The sequence below is a fragment of the Manis javanica genome, chromosome 4, assembly GCF_040802235.1.
Source record: "Manis javanica isolate MJ-LG chromosome 4, MJ_LKY, whole genome shotgun sequence".
NCBI classification, from domain to species: domain Eukaryota; kingdom Metazoa; phylum Chordata; class Mammalia; order Pholidota; family Manidae; genus Manis; species Manis javanica.
Window position 1 is genome coordinate 148848432 of NC_133159.1, and position 12026 is coordinate 148860457.

At 38.8% G+C, this 12026-nt stretch overlaps 2 protein-coding genes and 1 pseudogene across 4 annotated transcripts in view; 2 read left to right on the forward strand and 1 right to left on the reverse strand.

Annotated features, from left to right (window-relative positions):
- LOC118969968 (inactive serine/threonine-protein kinase TEX14-like) overlaps positions 1 to 3232 on the reverse strand; it is a 107753-nt gene extending 104521 nt beyond the window's left edge. Inside the window, exons 1-2 of the mRNA XM_073235348.1 lie at positions 3083 to 3232; positions 2436 to 2501 (exon numbers count right to left, since the gene is read on the reverse strand). The gene's annotated coding sequence lies outside the window, so the exon portion shown is untranslated. The remainder of the gene's footprint in view (positions 1 to 2435; positions 2502 to 3082) is intronic.
- Positions 1 to 12026, forward strand: part of LOC140849100 (DNA ligase 3-like) — an 854661-nt pseudogene that overhangs the window by 602411 nt on the left and 240224 nt on the right.
- LOC118969567 (DNA repair protein RAD51 homolog 3) overlaps positions 3782 to 12026 on the forward strand; it is a 36329-nt gene continuing 28084 nt past the window's right edge. For all 3 annotated transcript variants that reach the window (XM_073235370.1, XM_073235371.1, XM_073235372.1), the window contains exons 1-4: positions 3782 to 4112; positions 5972 to 6230; positions 6824 to 6990; positions 9055 to 9188. In XM_073235370.1, coding sequence (XP_073091471.1) covers positions 3782 to 4112; positions 5972 to 6230; positions 6824 to 6990; positions 9055 to 9188 — 891 coding nt within the window. The remainder of the gene's footprint in view (positions 4113 to 5971; positions 6231 to 6823; positions 6991 to 9054; positions 9189 to 12026) is intronic.

Here is a 12026-nt window from a genome sequence, read left to right on the forward strand (position 1 = left end):
TACTCCAAATATATATGTCTGACACCTGAAGCTTTATCATTAACCACCTCTAAAGCTAAGCCTTGCCTCAGAGTTCTTTCCAGTGCAAACAGAACTCATTTCTCTCTCCTATTCCCAAAGAACTTAAACATGCAAGGTCGCCATTTTTAAAAGTTGTATATTCTTAAGTGTGGGATTCATATATAAATCAAGTACAGAAATCAAATGTATAATCATATATGACTTGATTATTTTTCCTGTAATTCCTGATAAGTGATCAGGAACAGACCAAACAAGACCAAAACAGTTTCTGTGACCTAATTGCCCTTGCTATTGTTTCAATACCATGTAAGACTTCACGTCCCGGGAGACTGGAGACTGCCGAGGATTAAGTTTAGAGTTAGTTAATGGATGTCTATTAAGTCCCCCCCACAGAATTCTATCGTTGTTAACATGTACTTGCTCAATGAATACGAAGGGTGCCCTCTCAGCATCAGTCTTGCGCTGTTACGCCTTGAGTCCCCTGGCTGGCCCTTTCAGATCTTTGATATCTCATTACATCTCCTCCCTTGTCTGCGGGTCAGAAGCAGGGAGGGGACCGACATTAGGCTGAAAGAAAATAAATTCCTCAACTCTAACAGAAATACTCATATTACTCCTCTCCCACATGTCTGGAGAACAGCCCAGTCAGCATGAAAATGTCTGCTTATTTGAATAGGCAGGTTAACTACAGATACTGACAGCAATAGTTCATTCCTATTGATAGCAATGCAAGTTGGAAATGCAACATAAATCAGACATACTCAAAAATAATCCTGATTGATTATGGGCTACATGAAGGAAGAGACTCTGTCTTGGCTGCCTTGTTATCCTGCACATAAACAGCACTTTTATTTATTCTTACCTCATTGTAATCCAGTCTTCACAGTGCTAATCTTAAATGGGGACCCAAGTAAACTGTTCACAGTATTACTATAGGATCAAGTCAAATAAAATGAATTACATAAAACCACTTTTCTTTGGCCCTTTACAACTGTAGGTATCTTCAAAATGTCTCACAGCATTAGCCTTCTGTTGGGCTAGGTATTCAATAAGGCTTGATTCAACTGAATACTACACATAGAATACTATTAAGTGAAGAAAGAAAATAAGATTTATTATGAACCTTTTCAGTATTAAATACTTTATATTTATTAATTTAATCTTTCCAATATTCCAAAAGGAATATTACCTTTTACTTGCAGGTGAGGACACTGAGAAACTTGTTGAAAGTCTCACAGTTGGTCATTTCCAGAGATATGACACAAAGCCAAATTTGTATGACTCCAAAGCTCATGCTTATGTATCCATAGCAGTGCCTCTCAAAACTTTTCATCAAGTAACCTCAAATTGTAAAGGAAAATAAAATATATTCCCAGGAGGCTTTGGGAGACTACTGAAGTATCCAGTTTCAATAGGACCTTTCTTCAAAGTCTCATGTACACCTAAAAATGTTGTTGTTCGCACTTTTTTCTACATTAACGCTTATTTAACAGAAAACATTTTTAAATGGCTTACTAATTAAGTCATTCAAGTCTTCCCTCTCTAAAAAAAAAATATTTGTAAGAGCTTGACACTAGGAAGGTGCACCTTCCATAAAAAATCCCACAGCTTTGTTGAGCTCTGGGGCCTGGCTTCCTAAACCTGGATCCGTTTGAAAGCCTGACTACAGAGCAAACTGCACTAAAGAAATCTTAAGAACGATGACTAAAACCATACTTATTGGCAACTCACGGGTAAGAGTAAGTTATGAGTAGCACATAATTGTATAGCTACAAACAGAGTTGACTACTTTCTTAACTCTCCACTGCCAATGAAACAAAATTCTAAACACCACGGATTCCACGGAGTTTGACCAAACTAACCGAGAAGCTATTCCTGAATATGTTAACACCATCTCTTCTGCCCCTGCCTGCTTTATAAGCAAAAAGCTAAACTCTGCCTGAGGACATTTATGTAATGCCTACTGTGTACCCAGATGTCACTCATACTCGAAGCTAAGCAGTATACCGAGCGGCACACAAACCACATTTTGACCAATCCTGCCAGATTTTCCTTGACCTACCAAATGGGGGACAAACACTTCTAGAATTCAACTTCCCACCTGCCACACCAAAAGCATCTCTCAATTTGGAGGTAGGTCGCAGTAAAAAAAAATGGTACAAGGGTTTGAGTTGTGCTTCAAGAAAACTGCTGAGCTTCTATGTCCTTATTTTCCTCGTGGCACGGTTGTGAGCATTTGAAATGTGTTGCATTTGCTAAAGTGCTCAACAGGCTTCCTTCCTTAGGTCTTACCTACTTAAAGAGCTCGGATTTGTAGTATTTAGGGAATTCCTTTATGCTAGGAAGAAAGTCAAGGTTAAGAATCATCGCCAAAAGTAGGGGATGAGTTACTTCCCAGAATAAACCTCACTCACCTAGACGAGGAAAGACATCATAAACTGAGACAGGGACCATGGGCTTAGACAGAGTAGCGTGAGGGCCTGTGGAAAAAAACAAAGCAAGAATCCATTGTGGGATTTGCTTTGGCCTGCTGGGGAGCCCAGCTTGTTTTTCTGACTTTACCCAGGTGCTGCTTTTCTTCCTCAAGCCCTAAACAAATGATTTGCAACCTGGGCAATGTGGCAAGCAAGCAAGCCCAAAACAACGTAGTTAAAACAGGAAGGATTCCATCTTAAAAATAAGATTTGCATCTTAAAACTCAATTAGTTAAAAAGTAAGTTTCTTAACGAACAGACAATAATTCAGCCCACCTCAGGAGCAAAGAAGGCAGCCTTGAGTGATATGCTCCCAGACCAGGAAGCTGCTATCCTGGGAGGAAATCAGAGCAGTAAAATTCTTGAAAATAACCAGGAAGACTAATAATAAACTGAATGTCTCTTCAAAGATAAACATTTTGGGACCACTTAGCAGGTGTACATCCCTAGCTCTTTGTCTCTCAACTGCCTATAAAACCCCTAGACAACGCACCAACCCGGGCCTCTCTTGTCCCTTCCTGGCCTGCGCCATGAGCTCTGTCCGCTACCTTTATCTCTAAATAAAAGCCTCTGCCTTGCTCTCCTACCTTGAGTGTTTGCAAAGTTCATTCTTCGACTCCGCCAACAAGAGCCTGGGCATCAAAACCACCTTTCAAACCGCCAAAGTTCTCTATTTTAGAAGCCGCCTCTTCTCAAATCTGCATCAGAGCAAGAGCTCTTGCGCAGCCCAACTACCACCTGTCAGAACGGGGGAGCCCATACCCAGCCCACTATGGGGACATTACTCGCTTACTTTTCCAGGTACTTCTTAAGCTAGGCAGGCCGTTGAGAACTAACCATCTCCGAAACCGTCGAGCTCCAGGATGGACTCGCGGGAAGGCGTGGGTGGCTGCGGTGATTGGGCGCCGAGCATTCCGCGCGACCCTGGGTGCGCGACGAGGGGAGAGGGGCGGGCGAGGGGGCGGGGGAGAGGCTGGCCCACAATCCCGCGCGAGAGCGGGAAAGGTGAGGAGAACCGTTGGCGAGAAGAGCGGATCCCACAACCCTATGAGGAGGATGAGGGTTAATGCTTATATGACTGATCCATACTCAAAACCCGCAGCTGGCCACTGTGTGTATGTTACTCCTTCTCGGGGAGATAGTTACTATTAACAAGCCTTTAGTTTCCACTGTCAGGCTAAGGCTGAGGTGAGGAAATGTGCAGTATACGGCCTGGCTCTCCATTCTGCGGTCTCCAACCATCTTTAATTGTCAGGATGTGCGTTTGATGGGAAAACTAATGGGATATGGGAGAATCACGAATGCAACGATGTGGACGTGAGAATCTGCGGTATGGCTCCGAACAGCAGCAAAGCCCGAGGCCCAGCACGGCCAGGCCGCAGGCCCCGCCCCTTCCGCCTTACGTCAGACGGAAAAGACGCGGGCGCGCGGTGTTCGGTCGCCGGGACTTTAGCCTCTCGCGGTTCGTGCGGTTGCGCACGCAGGTCTCCAGCTTTGAAATGCAGCGGGATTTAGTGAGTTTCCCTTTGTCTCCAGCGGTGCGGGTGAAGCTGGTGTCTGCCGGCTTCCGGACAGCTGAGGAACTCCTGGAGGTAAAACCCTCCGAGCTCAGCAAAGGTAACGACTCCCGATGGCAAGCTGAGGCGCCGTGCCCGCCGTCTTGGCCGCCTCCGCCTCCCTCTTCCCTCCTCCCGCCTCCAGGCTCCGCCCGATTCCACTGCCGCCTGCCGCTGCGTTACACTGTGAAAGGGCTCCTTGACTCCACGTAAACAGGGTTTGAGTGGTTGCAACTGTGGTCTTCAAAACATTTACTAATTGCTTTATCGGTGCCTGTAGAGTGATCTGAGGATTATCTCTTTTATAATCAAAGGAATACCCTTGAAGTGTATTATTATATCCAACTTGTAGGTGAAAGGAACCGATGCTCGGGGGAGGTTAAGTAACTTTCCGTGATGACGGGGCTAGAAAGTTGTGGAGCCACGATTGGGACCCAGACAGCCTGCCTAATTTTAGCTATTCCAAAATCCAAGAGGCAGGGATTAAATGTGAGAAATGCAGGGCCTGATAGTAAAGGTGAGAAAGGGAGAGTTTCCAGAGCCTGGAGAAAGCAGTAGAAAGACAACAACGCTTCTTTTATGTAAATCACTGAAAAAAAGCCAAACCTCACATTTCAAAACAGTCAGTTTAGGTAAATGGAAACCCCTCCATCCTGAGATATAAAAAAAAGTGAAGCTGTCTGAAGTCATTCTCACTGAGCGCATTTCACTACGTTTTGCCCAGAGCTGTGCTAGTAAGATAGAACAGAATATTAAGCCATTGCCCTTACCAGTGGAAAATAAGGTTTCAACTCGCCACCCAAGAATAAATGTTTTAGGCTCAATGTTAACTATTCCTTTTAAATCTTACACTGCCGTCTACATCCTCGCAAGTTTGATTGGCCAGTTTTCTTTTAATAAATTGGTTTTACAGAAAAAGATAAGAGAATCTGCATGATGAGAATAGCTAAGAGTTACTGAGGATTTTGGATGGCCCTGTATTCTGCCAAGCTTTTTAACATGTAATGTCTCATTCTGTTTTTCTAGAAGAAAAAATCTGAAGCAGAAAAAATAACTTTGCCTGTACAAGGTGACTATATACTAGGTGGTACAGTCAGGATTTACAAACCCGTGTAGTCCCAGTCTAGTCGTTCACTTAAATGGGATAGGATTTTCATTTTCTTATCACCATTATTGTCTTTTGTCAACACCAAATCTGTACTTCACATCCTTACCATATCAAATACTGATACATCAAACTCATAAATGATATCATCCTCACCATTATTTCTTTCATCAGCAGCTTGTTTTGTATTGCCATTTTCTCAGGGCATATTGTTAGATAGGAATGAAATGTATAGTTGAGGAAGCATAAGTATGTTTCAATTATTTCTGCATCAAAGTATTCTCATTAAATAGTTGAGAGTGACATGTGAATTTTTCTGCTATTATTTCCATGAAAAGTATGATGTACTTTCCATGAAAAGTAAGATGTACATGCACTTCTTAAAGTTACATCTTGTTTTAGGCAGTTAAAGGGGCTGTTTTCTTTCTCTTCTGAAAAATGGTTTGTATACCTTATGAAGGCAAAATAATTATGGCTTCATATGTCCAAAAGGAATAGTAAAAGGACTGACTATTAAATTTTTATTTCTCTTTCCTGAGATGCTCTTACAGGTACCCTGGAATGCTTTAGAAGTTTAGGTTTCTGATGTAATAAAACTTGTAAGTATGTAAAGACTAAGAAAACAGAGATAAATGCCTTTTTTTACTTGAAAGATTAAACAGGTAATGGAATGTTACATTTTTATGTTTCTCTGCTCTTGGCATCAGTCTTGTTACCTCAAAAGTAAAATTAATGAAGACAACCCAATAGCATGTTAGACTGTTTTAAATCTCTAAAACCAGGGTTTTTCCCCTTTTTTCTTATTGTACCCTCAGAAGTTGGTATATCTAAAGAGGAAGCCTTAGAGACACTGCAAATAATAAGAAGAGAATGTGTCACAAAGAAACCAAGATATGCTGGTTCGGCTGAGTCAGGCAAGAAGTGTACAGCACTGGAACTTCTTGAGCAGGAGCATACCCAGAGCTTCATAATTACCTTCTGTTCAGCACTAGATAATATTCTTGGGGGTGGAGTACCCTTAACCAAAACAACAGAAATTTGTGGTGCACCAGGTGTTGGAAAGACACAACTATGGTAAAATAAAATGTTCCCCAGATGGGTGGGCTTAATAAAACTTTATGTAAGAGAGTATTGTGCTGTGGGTCTATAGTCAGGAAGCCAAAAAAGGCATTTTGTGTGCTCTTGATCCTGTATGTGTGTGAAGTGAATTTAGCTTTTGTGTTACTTCAGTTCCCCATCCTGATAAACTGATACAGTTATTTTGATATTAACAAATGTTTCTCTTCCAATATTGTAATGTGGTCATATGGGAAATACAGGCAGTTTTCTACTCTATTATATAATTAATTCCTGAGAATATATTTGAAAGTCAAGTGTTTGAAATTAGATTTTCATTTAATAAGAAAGGGTTCTATTTGCAGAGGCCTAAAACACTAAGAAATCCCTTCTCATGGCTTTATAGGCACACCTTCCCCCTAATCCCAGCATCAGTTGATTGAAATATTTATTTGGAGCCAGAGAGGGTCAGCCATCTCTGTTGCCTTGGGAAGTGTATTTGCATTTAATGGTACCTAGTGGGTGGTTACCTGAAGTTTGAAGACTACTGCCGTCGATGATCGATGATCATGGTAAAATAATTTGGTCATTTGACTTCTTTCTCTTGACAGTATGCAGTTGGCTGTAGATGTGCAGATACCAGAATGTTTTGGAGGAGTGGAAGGTGAAGCAGTTTTTATTGATACAGAGGGAAGTTTTATGGTTGACAGAGTGGTAGATCTTGCTACTGCCTGCATTCAGCACCTTCAGCTTATAGCAGGAACACATATGGGAGAGGGTAAGTTAGCAAGTGATCCTCTTTTTCTGTATAATAAAAGTAATTTGCATTCATCCTCATCTGTAGCCTCAGCGAGAGACCATTTGGAACGTGAAGCTTAATGACTAGGCAGTGTACTGCTGTTGAACTGTCGTACCTCTCTTTACAAAGCATAAAATGTCACAACATACTCTGGCCTTTTCTTCCCCATTTATGGCTCTCATTGCATTTTTTAAAATCTTTTTGGATAAATTGTATTTGATTAAAATTAATAACTTCTGCTCTGTGAAAGACTCTGTTAAGACAATGAAAAGACAATCCATAGACCGCAGAAAATATTTACAAAATCTGTCTGATATTGTACTTGTATGCAAAATATGCAAAGAAACCTTAAAATCCATCAATGAATCAACAGCCCAATTAAAAAATGGACAAAAGACTTGAATGACTCTCATCAAAGATATTCATCACATACATGGGAAAAATACATATGAAAGGATGTTTAATATCACTTGTCTTTAGAAAATGCAAATTAAAACAAAAATAAGGTATCACTCCACATTTCTTCCCTACCACCCCCACACACTTTTTTTAAAATTAAGGTATCATAGATACACAATCTTATGAAAGTTTCACATGAGCAGTATTACTGTGGCCCTCATTTCTTATTGCAAAAGCTCTGGGGCAAAACAGTGTACATAATTCAGTGTGAGACTTCACATTATCATGCTCTGGCCTGACAAGTGTAAACTAATGTTGCTGGACACCTTAATATAAAGAAATGTTGTCTTGGTGCATTCAGTGTATTCAGCATTCGGTTTATATTGACTTGCATTAGTATGCATTCCTTGGGGAATATATTTGCATTTATAAAACATTTCCAAAAAACAGAAGTAGCTTTGGAAAAACCATGCCTGGAAATGTTTGGAACATTAAGCTGATTGACCTTATGAGACCCTGAGTATGTCATTGACCGTATGACCATGTTCATTGTATTGTTAAAGTGTTTGGGAAATTTTTTTGCACTTGTTAAGTTGAAAATAAAATGTTTAATTAAAAAAATTTTTTAAGATAGTATTCACGTTCTTGCTCTTTCAATTATTTAGAGAAATGAATGGCTTCTAGTTTGAGTGTTTGCTTTGTTTTATATTATTTTATTTTTTGGATGTGCGGTCCTTATCCTCTTTAGAAGTTTGTAAAAACAACACTTCTCGTAGGATGTCTGTATTCCCTTTAAGTGTAATCAGCTGAACAGTTTTATTTTCATGGAAGTAGTACGTGTCCTTTTTAACTAATGATCAGTATATCTACTGAAAGTCTTTCAAGTCACCCATGTCACAATGTGTATTTGTAATAGTGTCTCAAAATCTAACTGTAAATATTGTAGGTGTAGCATTTGGATATGAAGTTTTTAATGATTGGTGTGTGACTAAGCTGTTATTTTTTGCTTAAAGTGAACATTTAAATGTATATTTGTGGTAGGCATTGCTATAATTTCTTGGTTTTTTTCCTTAATGTTAATAAACCTTAAGTACATTTTAAAGTGCAATAATTTATAACTGGCTTCCATCTGAAATATATGCAAACTGGTTATTTTTAAAAATGCAGTCTAAGGAGGGAATTTTATTTTATTGTTTCTAGTTAAGCATCAAATTTACTGTAGCATTAGTATAATGGAAAATTAGTATAAGCGGAAAAATGTTCAAAAGAAGCTTCTTTTGAACTCTTTTTCTTTTAACTCTTAATTTGTAGGTCTGTGAAAAAAGCAAGAGAAATTCCATTATGTTACATCTATTCAGTGGAGGCCAATAACAAGAAATGGGAAAAGGAAGGCATGAAAACTCTACCTGTTTATGCATACAATTTCTAGATAGTCTAGTATGTGAGGATATGGTGGAGATGGTGAAAATAAGAGGTTAGGAATTACGAAATAATAGTTTATAATTTGAGGCAATATTATCATTCCATTGAAGTGAAGTTTTCTTATTCGCATTGAAGTATTTTGTTATTCAGTGGTATTATTTTCCTATAATCGTTAGTGTATCAAAACAGGTAAAACTAAGACCGTTTTGTTATTTATTTCAGAGCACCCCAAAGCTTTGGAGGATTTCAGTCTTGAAAATATTCTTTCTCATATTTACTATTTTCGTTGTCATGACTACATAGAGCTACTGGCACAAGTTTATCTCCTTCCAGACTTCCTTTCAGAACACTCAAAGGTATGGCTCAGACTCCTGAACTATAACTAATCAAGGATTTTTGGAGGTGTTTGATTAGCATGAAAAATATGTAAATAGTACATTGGCATGAACCAATTCAGTAATCTCTTCCTTTCTTTCCTAGCACTGTTTGTTGAAAAGACTATTCTTTCCCCATTGAATGGACTTGGTGTCCTTGTTGAACATTAGTTAACCGTAGAAGTGTGGGTTAATTTCTGGGCTCTGTTCTATTGATGTATGTGTCTCTTTTTATGCTAGTATCACATTGTTTTGATTACTGTGCTTGATAGTATGCTTTGAAATTGAGACATCTTGAGTTCTCAATATTGTCAAGGTTTTTGTGGTTATTCACTGGCCTCTCAATTGCATTATGAATTTGATGGATTTGTCTGTTTCTGCAAAATGTGGTTGGAATTTTGAGAGAAATTATGGTGAATCTGTAGATTATAACAATATTGAGTCTTGTAATCCATGAATATAGCGTATCTTCCTACAGGTAGCCTCCTTTTATGGCACTTCAAAAATAATCGTGTGTTTTACAAATTGAACATTTGTGGCAGCCCTCTGTCCTGCAAGTTGGTTGGTGCCATTTTTCCAACAGCATTTTCTGATTTCATTTCTATGTATCGCTTTTTGATAATTTTTGAAATATTTAAAACTTTTTCATTATTATTATATTTGAATTGCTGAAATCTCATGATAAAACCTTAAAGGGTGAGGAGTTGCTTCTTACAGATGAGCAAAGAGTGTTTTCTTGAGATGGAATCTACTACTCTTGGAGAAGATGCGGTGAAGATTGTTGAAATAGCAAAAAACTATTTAGAATATTATATAAACATACATGATAAAGCAATGGCAAGTTTTAGGAGGATTGATTCCAATTTTGAAGTAAGTTCTGTGGGTGAAAGGTGATCAAACGGCATCTTATGCTACAGAGAAGTTGTTCATGAAGGGAAGAGTACATCAACGCAGCACACCTCATTGCTGTCTTACTTATTGCCACAGCCATCCCAGCCTTTTGCCATCACCACCCTGATCAGTCAGCAGCCATCAATACTGAGGCAAAGCCCTGCACCAGCAAAAAGATTACAGCTTGTTGAAAATGGCTTGCACTCAGGTGATGTTTAACATTTTTTAGTAGTAAAGTGTATTTTTTTATTAAAGTATCGATATGCAATCTTATGAAGGTTGCATAAGAACAACATTGTGGTTTCAACAGTCACCCATATTATCAAGTCCTCACACCCGCATTGCAGTCACTGTCAGTGTAGTAAGATGCTATAGAGTCACAGCTTGACTTCTCTGTGATGTACCTATATTGTGATTGCTAATTATACTGCCCCTTAATCCCCATCGCCCTCCCCAACCCTTTCCCTTTGGTAACTCTAGTCCTTTCTTGGAGCCTGTGAGTCTGCTGCTCTTTTGTTCCTTCAGTGTGCTTTTACATCATGTTTTTTTGAATTCTGTTTCCTAATATTTTTTGAGGATTTTTGCATCTATGTTCATCAAGGATATTGGTCTGTAGTTTTCTTTTTTTGTGGTGTCTTTGCCTGGTTTTCATATTTGAGTGATGCTGATGCTGGTCTCATAGAATGAGTTTGTAAGTATTCCCTCCTCTTCTACCTTTGGAAAACTTTAAGGAGAATGAGCTCTTCTTCAAATGTTTGATAAAATTCAGCCATGAAGCCATCTGGCCAGGTATGTTCTTAGGCAGTTTTTTGATTACCAGTTCAATTTCATTGCTGGTAACTGGTTTGTTCAGATTATCTGTTTCTTCCTGGGTCAGTCTTGGAAGGTTGTATTTTTCTAGAAAGTTGTCCCATTTCTTCTAGGTTATCCAATTTGTTGGCATAATTTTTCATAGTATTCTCTCATATTTCTTTGTATTTCTATGGTGTCCGTAGTAATTGTTTTCCTTTCTCATTTCTGATTCTGTTTATGTGTGTAGACTCTCTTTTTTCCTGATTAAGTCTGGCTAGGGGTTTATTTACTTTGTTTATTTTCTCAAAGAACCAGCTCCTGGTTTCACTGAGTCTTTCTATTATTTTATTCTTCTCAATTTTATTTATTTCTGCTCTGATCTTTAATATGTTTCTCCTACTGACTTTGGGCTTCATTTGCTCTTCTTTTTCTAGTTTCATTAATTGTGAGTTTAGACTGCTCATTTGGGGTTTGCTCTTCTTTCTTGAGGTAAGCCTGTATTGCTATATGCTTTCCTCCTAGAACTGCCTTCGCTACTTCCCACAGGTTTTTGGGCTGACTTGTCATTTGTCTCCATATATTGCTTTATCTCTGTTTTGATTTGGTCATTGATCCATTGATCATTTAGGAGCATGTTATTAAGCCTCCATGTGTTTGTGGGCTTTTTTGTTTTCTTTGCATAATCTATTTCCCATTTCATACCTTGTGGTCTGAGAATCTAGTTGGCACAATTTCAATCTTTTTTCATTTACTGAGGCTCTTTTTGTGGCCTCATATGTGATCTATTCTGGAAAATGTTCCATGTGCATTTGAGAAGAGTGTGTATTGTGGGGCTTTGGGGTGGGGTCTTCTGTAGATTCTGTTAGATCTATCTCTTCAGTGCTTCTGTCTCCTTACTTATTTTTTGTCTGGTTGATCTGTCTTTTGGTGTGAGTGGTGTGTTGAAGTCTCCTAAGATGAGTGCGTTGCATTCTATTTCCCCCTTTAATTCTGTTAGTATTTGTTTCACATATGCTTGTGCTCTTATAATGGTACATAGATATTTATAATGGTTATATCCTCTTGTTTGACTGACCCCTTTATCATTATGTAATGTCCTTCTTTGGCTCTTGTTATTTTCTTTGTTTTGAAATCTAT